Source organism: Carcharodon carcharias, chromosome 1 (genome assembly GCF_017639515.1).
Source record: "Carcharodon carcharias isolate sCarCar2 chromosome 1, sCarCar2.pri, whole genome shotgun sequence".
NCBI lineage: Eukaryota > Metazoa > Chordata > Chondrichthyes > Lamniformes > Lamnidae > Carcharodon > Carcharodon carcharias.
The window spans coordinates 134,499,320-134,513,326 of record NC_054467.1 but is presented as its reverse complement, the minus strand read 5'-3'; the positions used below and the strand labels follow the sequence as shown (position 1 = coordinate 134,513,326).

General features: G+C 41.1%; 1 protein-coding gene across 9 annotated transcripts in view; it reads left to right on the top strand.

Annotated features, from left to right (window-relative positions):
• arap2 (ArfGAP with RhoGAP domain, ankyrin repeat and PH domain 2) overlaps positions 1–14,007 on the top strand; it is a 461,240-nt gene that overhangs the window by 193,217 nt on the left and 254,016 nt on the right. For all 9 annotated transcript variants that reach the window (XM_041205604.1, XM_041205793.1, XM_041205626.1 and 6 more), the window contains one exon: positions 13,652–13,772. In XM_041205604.1, the coding sequence (XP_041061538.1) occupies positions 13,652–13,772 (121 nt within the window). The remainder of the gene's footprint in view (positions 1–13,651; positions 13,773–14,007) is intronic.

Genomic DNA, 14,007 nt, shown 5'->3' with positions numbered 1-14,007 from the left:
GAACCACTTGGGAAGAGGCCTTGTTAGTGTGTAATTTATCTTCTTCAGCACTGAATTGGTCCTGAATAGTGACATTATTGTACAGTAGGGAAGTATCCATTTTTGGCAGTCACATTTTGCCAATTTAAACTTTTTTGAAATAATTCTTCCAGGATGTCGTCCATGTTTACCATAATCCTTAAAACAGTGCATATGAAGACAGAAATGTACAAGACCTGAAAAGTGCAATTCAGTGCAACTTACTTAACCTAAAATTCAAAAGCAGCATGCACAGTTCACTACTCATATTCCTCATTTGATTTTCTTGCCAAATGACTGGTGGCATCAATCTTGATCACCTTCCCTGGGTTTCCATTCCAAACATTCATCACCCTCACACTCATTTTTAAGGGGGTAAAACTAGCAACTAAGCGCACCAGATGTACTCCACCCATCATATTGGATCATGCTCTTCAGGTGACCAGGCGTGCCCTGCTATGTTAAACACTGATCAAAATGTGTAAGTGTGAGTCTTACACTTGTTTTTTTAAAATTTATTCTTTCACAGGGTGTGGGCGTTGCTGGCTAGGTTGGCATTTATTGCCCGCCCCTAAAGCTTTTTGTGATGCATGACCCTCAGTTTGGTAAACTCGCTTGGCAACTCATGACAGTAACATACAGGAAGGGATCCTTCAGCAGTGTTATTGAATAGGATTGCCCACTGCATAGAAGTTCATAGAATCACAGAGCACAGAGGGAGGCCTTTTGGCCCATTATGCCTATGCCGGCTCTTTGGTAGAATTATCCAATTAATCCCACTCCTTTCCTCTTTTCCCCTTGCTCTCTATTTTTTTCCTTTTCAAGTATTTGTCCAATTCTCCTCTTGAATGTTACTATTGAATTTGCTGCCACCATGCTTTCAGGCAGCACTTTCCAGATCACAACACATGATGTTTGTTTTGAAAAGAATATTTCTCTTTGTCATCTCTGGTTCTTTTGCCAATCACCTTAAATTTGTGTCCTTTAATTACCAGCCCATCTGTCACTGGAAATAGTTCCTCCTTCCTTACTCGATCATAAAGCCTTCATGATTTTGAGCATCCCTATCAATTTTCCCTTTATCCTTCACTGCTTTAAGAAAAACAACTCTAATTTCTCCACTTTGTCTACATAACTGAAGACCCTCATTTCTGATATCATGCTTGTAAATCTCCTCTGCACCTTCTTCAAGGCCTTGACATCCTTCCTGAAATGTGATGTCCATGATCTAACCAGCGTTTTGTTAAGGTGCAGCATCAATAACTTCTTTGCTTTCGTGTCCTTCACTTTATCACCTCCAAGGCAGGTGTGTCGTTCCATGGATCGGAGAACAAAACTGGGCACAGTATTCCAGGTGTTGTATCACCAAAGCCCTGTGCAATTATCGCAAGACACCCTTATGCTTATACTCTAATCACCTTGCATTAAAGGCGAAAATGCTTCCAAATGGTTGCTGCACCTGCTTGCTAACTTTGTGTTCCTTGAATGAACACACCCATGTTCCTCTGGACATCAACATTTATAAGTTTCATGCCTTTTAAAACTATTCTTCTTACTACTAAAGTGAATAACCTCACACATCTCCATCTTGTTGCTCACTCTTTATGTCTTTTTGCAGCCACTTGGTATCCTCCTCACAACTTATATTCCCAACTAGCTTTGTATTGTCAGCAAGGAAAGTTTCACATTGCCTATCTCTGACTCTTTCTTTCCCTTACCTGACAATTCTGTTTCTATTTCTGGTGAGAGGTTATCAATTCACATTCATCATAAGCCCACTGACTCCCACCCGATATCCTGTAAGGACTCCATTCCATTCTCCATATCTCTGTTGCATCTGTTCCAATGATGTAGGCTAGTCCAGGTAAGGGTGGCAGATTTCCTTCCTTATAGGACATTAGTGAACCAGATGGGTTTTTATGACAATCATCATCTAGATTTTTTATTGAATTTAAATTTCACCATCTGCTGTGGTGGGATTTGAACCTGGGTCCCCAGAGCAGTAACTTGGGGTCCCTGGTATACTAGTCCAGTGATCATGCCACTGCCTCCCCCAACCTCCTATATCTCTAAATTTTCCCAGTTTTGATGCAAGGTCATCGATCTGAAATGCTAACTCTGTTTCTCCCTCCACAGATGCTGTTTGACCAGCCTAATATTTCCAGCATTTTCTGTTTTTACTTCTGATTTCCCGGTATCTATAGTATTCTGCTTTTCAACTAAGTACATTACTCTTGGTCTCTGTCATTAATATAGATTATAAGTAGCCACTGGCCTGCCAATTTGAAAATGTCCCATTTATCCCTACTGTTTGCTCCCTGTCTGTTGGCCAGTCCCTCATTTATTCATGTGTGCTCTACCTGAAGGTATATCCTTAGCTCATTGTCTGCTGATGTTTCATCCTGAGCAGATTTCTTGACGATTTTTTATCAGTGGTAGTTTACTATTGCCTTCCACTTTCAGGGGTAGGACAAGAAGGCAAGTCCCAAGTCAACCTCAGCCAGAATGGGAATGAAACTCACGCTGTCAGCATTATTCTGAATCATACGCTAGCCATCTATCTAATTGGGCTAATTGGTCGCCTAACCAATTCCCTATTCATGCTAATATATTACCCCCAACTCCATGAACCCCAGTTCATATTTCCTCTGCTCATTCCTTCTTCCAAAATGTATCACTTCATACTTCTGTGTTACATTTCATCTGCTGTGTGTCTGGTCATTCAAGCCTGTCTGCTTTCCTGAAGTCTGTTGCTATGTTCCTCATTGTCTATAATATTTCTGAAATGATGTCCTGTGTACCTGTCCGTGTTATTAATATGTATCAAAAATGTTACATTTTTGTTTTTGCTGGACTGTTTTTAGTAACATTCAAAACAGCTTCATTGCAGTAGTCTGCTAAGCTGCCTGCTGGAAGAGAAAAGAGAACAGAAGAAGCTGAGAGCAGAAAGAGGATGAGTGCACTGTTGAGGGGGCCATACTGGGAACATATCTTCAGTGGGCGATTCTTTTACTTGAACTTCACTGAGGAACAATGCCTCTGGGATCTTTGCTTTGCAGAGGAGGCTGTCAATGTGCCATGGACTGCACCCACATTACTTTGCATGCTTTTCATCACCATCTTGACATCTTTATCAATAGATAGGGCTTCCACTACTTTAGTACCTAACTTATAGCACAGCACACAGGTATGTGATGGGATTGCTGGCAGCTGTGATGATTCACTTGTTCTGCACCAGTCCACTGCACCACCTTTGTTCCAATGATGATATCAGATTTCTGTCTAGCTCCTGGATGTAAAGGATTATCCCCTTCAAATTTGGCTCATGATTGGTGCACAGCTTGGCCTACAGTAAAAGCTTTGCTGCCGCCAGAAATATAATTGAGCAGATGCTCTGCTCTTGAACCCTCTGCTGTCTCTGATTTGTCACACTGCTTGTCTGACATCCAGTTCTGGATAAGCAGAAATTTCTTTGTCAATATAGGGGGCATGGCCTGCTCGCCGACACGTAAAATGATGAGCGGTGAAGTCAGGCGGGCCTCGCGACGTCACCGCGTATCGTTTAGATTTTCAGTTTGGCGGTGCGCAGCCAAATCGGCTGCGCGCTTGCCGAACTGTCAAAAGCCTGTTAAAACTAATGTAAACAATTAAATAAGCTGCCTGTCCAACCTTAAGGTTGGCAGGTAAGCAAAGAGCCCACGCGGCCTTCACATTTTTCATTGAGCCTCATCCGTGGGCTGGGTGAGGTTTCATGAAGTGTTTAAAAATTCAGTAAAATTTTTTAAAAGACACTGATATGTCCCAGCTCATGTGACACTGTCACGTGAGGGGACATGTTTTAAAAGTTTTCAAATACTTTATTTAGAAAATTTTAAACTTAAAAAAATCTTCCTGAGGCACACTGCCTCAGGGAGATTTCTGCGCTCTTTCGTGCACATGTACGAAAGAGCACAGGCCCCAACTTTGGGCCCCGCCCATGTAAAATGGTGGCGCACACCCGGGGGTGCCAGTTGGGTCCTCGCTCGCTCCCGCCCGCTCCTGCACAATCCACCCCCATCCCCGACTGGGGTCAAAATTCAGCCCATTGTCTTCGTTCCCCACCACAAATTCCAATCATTGGCCACTGACTGCATCCCTTTCCTGGCAACTGTCTGGGTCTGAACCAGACTCTTAGTAACCTTGGTGTCGTATTTGACCCTGAGATGAACTAGTGATTACATAGCTGCCCGATCACCAAGGCTGTCTAAGTCCGCCTGTGTAACATCATTTGACTCAGCCCTTGCCTTAGCTCATCAGCTGTTGAAACCCTCATTCATGCCCATATTAACACACAACCTTGATGATTTCAATGTAATTCTGGCTCAGCGCCTAGTTTACATGCCCCATAAACTTAATCTCATCTAAAACTTCAGATAGCTGTAGCGGGTGTCTTCAAGTTGCCCTGGCTCTTGAGATCCTGATTGCAGACTGCAGTATCTGGCAGTATGCCAGGTCACTGTGGGCCGGCTGGTTGTGTGGCACCAACGAGAGCATTGGCAAAGTGGTGGTTAGGGTGCAAGCATGATGCCATCCTGAAAAGGGTCAACAATGCCTCTCCAATGAGCGAAAGGCATTCTCCTGGGACTGCAACTCAGCACTCCTATACTTCAACATTCTCCAGCTCTGCAAGAACAGAGTGCAACAGTAAAGTGATGTTTTGAAGCTCTCTCGTCAATGGATCCCAAGCCAAGTAGCTCCATCAATGTGGCTGCAGCAGTCATGATAATAGAGCAGACTACTGGTCCATGTTGAACCGAATGGTCTCCATACTCAATGCAAGCCCTGACACAAGTTGGAGTTGGACTCCTTCATTCTCTGAGCCATTGCACACAAGCTCACTGGCAGGCAGTCCAGTGCACCTGGCATTTCCTTGTATATGCCCATTAGCTTTCTTTGTTAGCCTGAATTCTCTGCAGCAAAGCTAATATACAATCTCTCCCTCTTGTGATCTGGCACCTATGGCATCCAATCGACCTCTAGTCTAGTCTTTGAAGTATGTGTGGTGCCAGTCTCTGTGTTGGTGGTTGCTTGGGTCAGACTGAGTAATGGTGCTGGCCTCCTCTTCCTGAACTGATAGAGGTTTCTTCACGTTTTCAGAACCTGAAGTGAAAGAGAGAGAGATAAGTGTAGCTTTTTGTTTGAAGACTGACTGAATTTGAAGTGACTGGTGAAAGCAGCTGCTATTTGCCATGCAATGTGTTTATGGTGAGATAGAAGTAAGAATTAAAAATGATAAAATGTAAACGAAGCCTGAACACTGATTCCTCTAGCCTTCTGTTCCTTTCGGTATTGCAGCCATGTCCTAGGAGCTAAACTCCTATCATCGACCCTCCTGTACAAACTCCTCCCTCTAGCTGCCTGGAGGACTTCCTCCCACCTGAGGGGGAACAGGATCTTCTTCCTCCTTATCTATGCCTGGAACAAGGGCTTTTGACGCTGTGTCAGAGAATCTGGGTTCCTTCCCTGCGTCACTTCCAATCATCTTCCTGAATGTGGGCACCCTGGTAGAAGACAGCGGGAAAGCTGCCCAGATTCAATAAGACGTGCTGGCTGCCTTCTTAGTGTCAGAAGATGGAAGGCACCGTGCGCCTGCAACCCCCACCCCGGGCCCCGGCCCCCCCACCACTCCCACCACCTCCCTTCCCACTTCCCCACACACATTGCCCCATTCCCCGCTGCCTGGATGCCCGGACTATTTCTTAATAAGATCCTGGTACAAGTTTAACATACAGCCTAGTCCTACGTAAGCAGGCGCATGCAATGCCCTCCCTATTATATCACGTGCTATCTTGTTTCTAGATCTTTAAGTCTGATCTGTCCAATCAATGTTCCCCTTTAAGCTTTATCCTATCGCTCCTCGCTGTCACTCTTGGGGCCATGGGTGACAGTTTTCTGTGATGGTTTTCCAATCATTGTTGAGAATGACAGTCTAGTACTCATCTGTGTATGGAGAGGTGGGGGGGAAGGTGGTGCTAATGGCAGGGGGGCGCAGGGGACACGGTGCCTTCTATCTTCTGACACTAAAAGGCAGCCAGCACATCATCTTGAATATAGGCTGTGACTTTTCATGTGACTGAAGGTTTAGTTTTCACAAGGTAATTTTCACATGCACAGGACATCAGATTTCTCTATTTTTGTGAAGACAAAGGGAAACATCCAGAAAAAGATTGCTGCACTTGCAGCACTTTCCCAGTAGATGTCTGCAAATACCACAAAATAAAAATTTTGCAAGTTTTTAACGCACATATTGCTTCAAACTAAATTTCATTAAATGTGAAGACATTTGTGAAGTGTTTTCACATTGTTCCTTTAGTTTACATTGTCTTCATATTTCACATGTCTAATAATTCTGCGTGCATTCAGTAGGCTTTAACAAAAATTAATAAAATATTCTTTCAGTCATGGAAATGGATAAAATGTAAATTTGAGCTCTCATTATATGGGCTGAATGTTACCTATGTTGGGCGGGCGCAGGTACAGAGCCAATCATCGCCTGCAATCGGCTGCAGGGCGCCATTTTATGCGGGTGGACCAAGTAAGGCTCGCCCAGCATAATACATGTTCCATAGTGCTGAGCGTTACCTGTGCAGGTGGGGGAGGAGGGAGGGTCAGGGCCTGCGCTCTTTCACGCATATGCCCGAAAGTGTGCAGAAATCTCTCTGAGGCAGCTCCGTGCTTCAGGAAGATTAACTACATAACAAAAGTTTTTAAATTATAAAGTTAACTATTATTCAATCATGTCCTCTCACGTGATGGTGTCGCATGAGCTGGGACATGTTCGTGAAGTCATGAAAATGCATTTATTTATTTATTTCATACAAGCTTCAGGAAACCTCATCCCGCCCGTAGATGAGGTTTCCTGAAAAACTCAAAGGGCTCTTTGCTTGCCTGCCAACCTTAAGGTTGGATAGGCAGTGTTGTAATGACTTTAATTGCTTTTTCAAAGGCCTTACTAGGCCATTGACAGTTTGGCGGGTTTGCAGCCGCCTCTGGCGTCATCATGCTTCATTTTACGCGTCAGCGTGTTGGGCCCGACGCTGCACGCCAACGGCAACATTCTGCCCTATGTCTTAGAGTGCTTGAGATGCAGTGGCAATAAAAGGGGGTTGAGTATCATCGGAAGTCACAGACTCATTTTAGGGGGTTAGGTCGTGAATTATTGGAGAAATGGCGTGGTGAGTGGAATTGCTTCTTCAGCTATTTATGTGTATATTCCTAGTGGGTTAACCAAGTAGACCAGTTAGGGGCTATGGGGATGCCCTTGTGCTGATCTTTTATCTTGGTGCTGGTATGATGCCTAAGTTTCATGGGTAATGGAAGGAAAGGGGCAAAATAAGTAAAGACATTCATTTTTAAAAAAATCTTGCTGCAGACATTGAGGGGTACAGGGATAAATGGTTGACAGATGTATCGGCAAAAGTTGAACCATAAAAGCATTATTGCACATCTGTGGTCATGTGTGTAACTTGCTGAGCAATGGTTTAATTTATCCTGTTGCGGAATTAGCCTGATATTTTTCCATGACCTTAGACATCTTTTAACAAAAACAATCTTTTCACTGGTTTGATGCGACTGGTTTACAACAGTGGCAGGGTCCATCTGTTTAATTACATCATTCACTGAATTCTGCTTTATGTGAGATGTGTATTCAGCTGCATGCATTTACCTGCACCATCCACCATATAACAACCCATAATTAGAACTAGCTAAATTAGAATGGAAAAATATTGGAAGGTTTTTGTTCATTCTCTTTTAACCCATTAGTCCATTCATGTTGCAGTTCATTAGCCTTGGTGAAGTTTTGTTTTTAATCTTACCGGAGATGAATTCTTACTTCCCGAGATTACCTCAGGAGCCTTACTTTTAAGAGCTTGCTTGTAATCATGTACTGTATGGAAACATTGAGCTGCTGACTGAGGCATGCTAAGATCTAAAGAATCGACTTGCCACCAGTGTACATACTATTATGCCACTTTGAAGTTTACTGAATTATAGTTGCTGCATTGCAGCCTGTCCAGTGCAGTATAAATATGCAGTGTTGGAGTGAAACTGAGTGGCTGTTTGGGTTTTTTTGAATGCCAATGTTTGGTTGGGATAGCAGCAATGATAGTCTTGTATTAAGGTCCTTTGATGTAAGATAAGTTAATTTCCTCCTCTGTAAAAACAATGCAAATTTAAATTATGTTAAGAATTTTGTAGTTTGGAGGGTTAAAAATTGTGCTATTTGTGCTGTTTCTGACATTCTTTTAGATATTAATCTAACAAATCTCCAATATTTTTCTTTGAAATAAAGAATCACAATGGAAATATATGCAATATGATTTTAACCAGCTAAATTAAAATTCACTTGCCTTTGATATACGTATTGGAGGTGGAAATGTCTGTCATTAGTTGGTAACATGAGAAACATTTAGGTTTCAGCCATGGTTCAGTTGGTAGCACTCTTCCCTCTGAATCAGAAGGTTGTGGGTTCAAGACCTACTCCAAGATGTTAGCACAAAAAATCAAGGCTGACACTCCTGTGCAATACTGGGAGAACACCATGTCTGTTGAGACATTAAGCCAAGGATCTTTCTGCTCTCCCTCAGGTGGATGTAAAAGATCCAATTGCATTATTTCAAAGAAGAAAAGGGGAGCTAACTCCAGTGTCCTGGAAACACAAAAATAATTACCAGAGGGAGAATTTTCTCCCCATCGGCAAGGGGTTGTGCTGGGGTGGGTGCACAGCCGATTGGTGCCCCCAATCAGCTGGATGCTGCCATTTTTCGTGGGTGGGCTAATTAAGGCCGGCCCAGCGTGACGCTGTGTGCTCCCTGTGCGGGCGGGAGTGGGGCTGTTCCCTGAGTCAAGAGTGTGCTCTTTTAGGCATGCATGTGAAAGAGTGCAGAAATCTCCTTGAGGCACAGAGGTGCCTCAGGGAGGTTAGTTGTAAGTTTAAACAGTTTAATAAAGTGTTGAAATTTTTTTATGATATGTCCCCTCATGTGAAACTGTCACATGAGCTGGGACATGTGCATTAATTTTAATAAAAATTCTTCTGAAAATTTTACATCATTCATGAAACCTCATCCCACCCATGGATGAGGTTCCATGAAAAATGCAAAGACCGCTTGGGCTCTTCGCCTGCCCCACAACCTTAAGGTTGGACGGGCAGCTCAGCTGATTGCCTTAATTGCTTTTTAACAGGCCTTAATAGTCCTTTGACATTTTGGCGGGCCAGCTGTGCACCCGCTGAGCTGAAAATCTAAATGACGCACAGTGACGTCGGGACACACACCTGGTATCACCTGTGTCATTTTACGCATCGGCGAGCAGCCCCCGCTCGCCGAGCCGAAGATTCTGCCAAAGTAATGTGGGAGCTAACTGTGCTGCCATATTTCCTACAATACAACAGTGACTACACTTTTAAAAAATAGTACTATATTGGATGTAAAGTGCTTTGGGACGTCCTGAAGTTGTGAAAGGCACTATATAAATGCTGGTCTTTCTTTTATTTTGTTACAATATATAGCAACTATAAAGTGATGTTGCCATTTAAGTTAGAGGTAATTTATCAGATCTCAATTGTCGAATGTGTGTCTGTGAGAGACGTTTTCTTTTTCAGATGTGAACTGACCTCTATTTCCAGCTTTTTGAGATATATTTATTTAGATATAGTATTTAGAGCATTTGAATTTTTTTTTGTTTTATCTCTACCTTGTTCTGCTTGTGTATCAAATTATTTTTCAGTTACAATTATGTAGCCATTTTCTCAATAGTGTACGGATAAGAGAATGTTAGTGTTACATTTCTGGATGATGTGGAACGGAAGGTGGCATGGCAGGTAGGGTTTCTACCAGCTTTGTACCCAGATTCCAGCACAATCAGCTGAACCAGCCCAAAAGATCGTGGAATCATTAGAAATAAATAAATTATAAACACCCAAAACCACTCGCCTTCGTCTTCTCTATGATCCTTTGTACTTCTGCATGATCCAACATCACTGGATCAGATCCTGCTGACAAAGCTGTTCAATGCTGAGTGTGAAAATCAAGGCCAGGATTTCCCAATCAGCGAGCGGGGGGATGGGGCCCGCTCGCCGACACGTAAAATGACGCGAAGTGATGCCAGGTGGAACTCCCGACGTCATCCCGCCTCATTTCAATTTTCAGGTCGTCGGCCAGGGTGCGGACAAATCAGCTGTGCACCCGCCAACCTGTCAATGGCCAATTGAGGCCATTTAAAAACTAATTGAACTACTCAAAGGACCTGCCCATCTAACCTTAAGGTTGGCGAGCAGGCTGGGAGCCCTAGCGGGCTTCAGAAAAAGCATGAAACCTCATCCACGGACCTCATCCACGGGCGGGATGAGGTTTCATGTAGGTTTATAAAAATTTTATAAAAGTTTAATTGAAAGTGATGGACATGTTCCAACTCATGTGACAGTGTCACATGAGGGGACATGTCAGGGAAATTTTATTTCTCTACATTTACCATTTTTAAATTTGAAACTGATCTTCCTGAGGCAGCACTTAGCCTCAGGGAGGTGAATGTGCTCTTTCACGTGCAATGCCTTAATTGGCTCGCCCACGTAAAATGGCGGTGCGCCCCCCCCCCCCCGATTGGGAGCACCAATCGGAGGCGCGCCTGCACGCGCCCGCTCTTGAACTTCCCCCCCGACAGTGGGAAAATTCTTCCCCAAGCGATTCCCCTTCTTGCACTCATTCTAGATGGTTCTTCAAATTGTGCTCATTTTCTTGGGCACACAGGCATCGATAGGCAAGCTTTGAATTTCTTTTCATAGCAAAAGTTTTAATTTACTAAGAAATACTAATAAATGTGCCAAATAGTTTAGTTTTTTTTAAAAGTCATTTTCAGTGACTTTAAATCTGGTTACTCACAAGTGAACCCGACATCCTTCTTAAAAGGAATGCTTATTTTTGCTGATGAATCCATTTTCACCTGTGTTTGTAAAGCTGGACCAGGCTAATAGTCATATATTTTAGTTTGATTAAAGAGTATTTAAGCAATTACATACTATTATGCTGCCCGTTCACTCTAGTTTATCGAAGACTTTACGTTTCTGATTATGCAAATTGTTTAGTAGAATTTTGAGCTATAAACCTAACCAGCATCATTTCAAGTGCATTTTCAGTACAGTTTCCTGATTACACCAAAGTGGAGAGTCAACCCAGCTATCTATAACTTCAGAAAATTTGACTGAACTAATAAATCAAAAATTGAAATGCAGTTTTTATTGAACATGTGCCTTTTAATTTGCCTCGGGATCAAGTTTTCTATTTTCACGTATTATTTTAGGGCTAAAAGAGTCATTATAGTTATGCATCAACTAAGGAATAACATTGATTGTGCCTGGGGAAATGAATGAAACCTAGATGGTCCTGGCCTCTGATTGAGGTTAGGGTGGATCGAGAGGGTGGGTTGGAGTAGTGGTAGGTGGGTAGTGAATAGAAGGGGGAAAAAATTGCAAAAATTTGCAGCCAAAAGCCTTTAATTTTCTGAACAACTTAAGACATTCAACATTGTATCAGAAAATGCACTTAGGTTAAGTTTTGACAATCCAGACAACGTTTTAGTAAATGTACTCAATGTTATTAAGGCTTCATATCAACAATTCAAAGGGAAAATTTTAATAAAAGACAAAAAATTGAGATATTACAGAATTAACCTAAGGCCTATTATAGGGATTTATCATTACAGTATTAAATGCTGGCTACATTTTAAAATAACTTGGGATTTATGAGTATTTTTAAAATTTCCCTTATGTAAAATTCTAAATATAATAGAATAACCCATGATCAGTATTACGATAAAGCATTACCTTAACTTCAATTTAATGATGGATCTATGGCCTTTAAATTTGAGGTCAGAGTTATGATGTTTCTGCTGGGTTAATCTGCAATATACTTTACTATAATTTTTACTATATGTTCTTAGCTGTTGCAAGTAAACCTGGCAGTTCAATACTAACAGTCATGTGTCATATGATGCTGTGTACTTTCAAATATATTTGGCTCATTTGGCTGTCTTTACGAGTGAAGACCATACTGGTTATCATTCCTTTACCATTGTCAGTTCTGAGCACTATCAATGCTAAAACTCAGTTCCATGCATTTTTCCCAAAGTCTTTAATGTGTTATTTTGTATGTACCTAATTCTTTATTATCTGATTATCCCACCACTGAGAATTTTATTCCCCAATGATTAGAAACCAGTTTAACCCAAAATTAAAGTCAGACTTGAAAAGTGCAAATTAAAAGAAATCTCAGTAATGATGGTCTTAACGTAAATAATTTGGATTTATTAATAAAGCCTTGCTGGTGAAATACAAAAATGTTAATTGAACTGAAAAGTTCTGATGGTGTTGAAAATTGCAGTTTAATGTCACCAGAACTGCTTCTCAGCTAATAGTTACACGTACTTTATTTTTTTTAAACGAGTAACTCGGAGAACAAAACTGTCATAAATCTTGTCATGTTCACGTGCAGGGCAAGGCGTTCATCCAGATGGATAACATTAAAGCCCATTAAAATATAAAATATAAATGTTTCATATACTGCCTTTCATTGAAGCTCTTACCCTTTTAGAACTCTGAGCAAAGTTGTTTTGTTTAAACCTATTTACTATATCCTGTCATTACAGTGTTAAAATCTATAGCTACATTCAAGCTATAGACCTGCACCAATGGCACTTTGGAGGTTTTCTTGCATCTGGAACTGTAGTGAGAATTATTGGTGAGCTTTAGAGAATGAGCAGAAACTGTAAAACTTTGACATTGTTCCAACTTTCCTGGGAAATTAGTCTAACATTGTAATTATAAGTTTAATATCAAATGTCATAATTACCATGTTATGATAAGCATTTGAATCATAAATCATGCATTTTTCAAAACTGTAACACTAAAGAAAGTGTTTAAGATTATCAACATGATTAATTGAAGCGTTCAACAATGAATATTACAAATCAATTTAGAAAGTAGAAGCTCTTCAGAAAGTTTGTGATTAATGAGGTGCAGGGGAGGAGAGTGCAAATATTTTCCCTCTGAAATCAGTGATTGCTTATCTAACGTCCTTCATTGAGATAGGAATATAATTATATTGTAGGTCAACAAGTAGGATGATGCAGGCGTAGTTTCACAAATTATAATTGGATGCAACAAGACATCTAATCAGTACAAGTCCTTTACAAAATGGACTTTAAATCAGATTTGAAAATAATAGGTATAATTGAGTTTTAAATGAGGTAAAAGGAACATTGTTTTATCAAATATTGAATAATAAAAAAATGAAAGATTCACAATTTGCCCACTTTGAATTGAGCTATCGCATACTTGAAGGTTGGCCTGTGGCTTCTCTGATTTCACAAAAAGCTTTTGCTCTTTATTTTGTGAACACGATGATTTGCTGTTGGTTTCAACGGATCCAGCAGAGTTTCCAGTGCTAGGCTGAAGAAGTCAGATCTTTATAATTAGCATGCGCTGTTCAGTGGATGATGGTCAGTAACTTAAATCTTAAGCATAGATGTTCACCACAGCTTTGGATAGAATGAATAAATATTTTTCTTACTATTTTTTCCTTCCTGTTCCTCATCAAAGGAAATGTACTCAAAAGGAATAATCCCACTTTCTTCAATAAACACAGTCCATGGGTTGGGAGATAACAAGTTTGAGGTGGTTTCCTCCATCAGAACTTTTACTTTTAGAGTTGAGAAAGAAGGTAAGAAAACAACCTACCTGATGATAGTGATTAAGTTTGATTTATTGTTATGACCGATAGATCTAAATGTGTTATCAAAATTCATCCTTTCAAAACCTGTAATATCTAGAACCTCGCATTAAAAATCTATGCAGGCCCTTAAACCAGCCATTTTGTTCTTAATCAGAAATAAATTGCCAATCAGTTGCCTTTATTTAATTTTCTCCTGTCCTGCATTATTTCGCTTCCTGTGTGA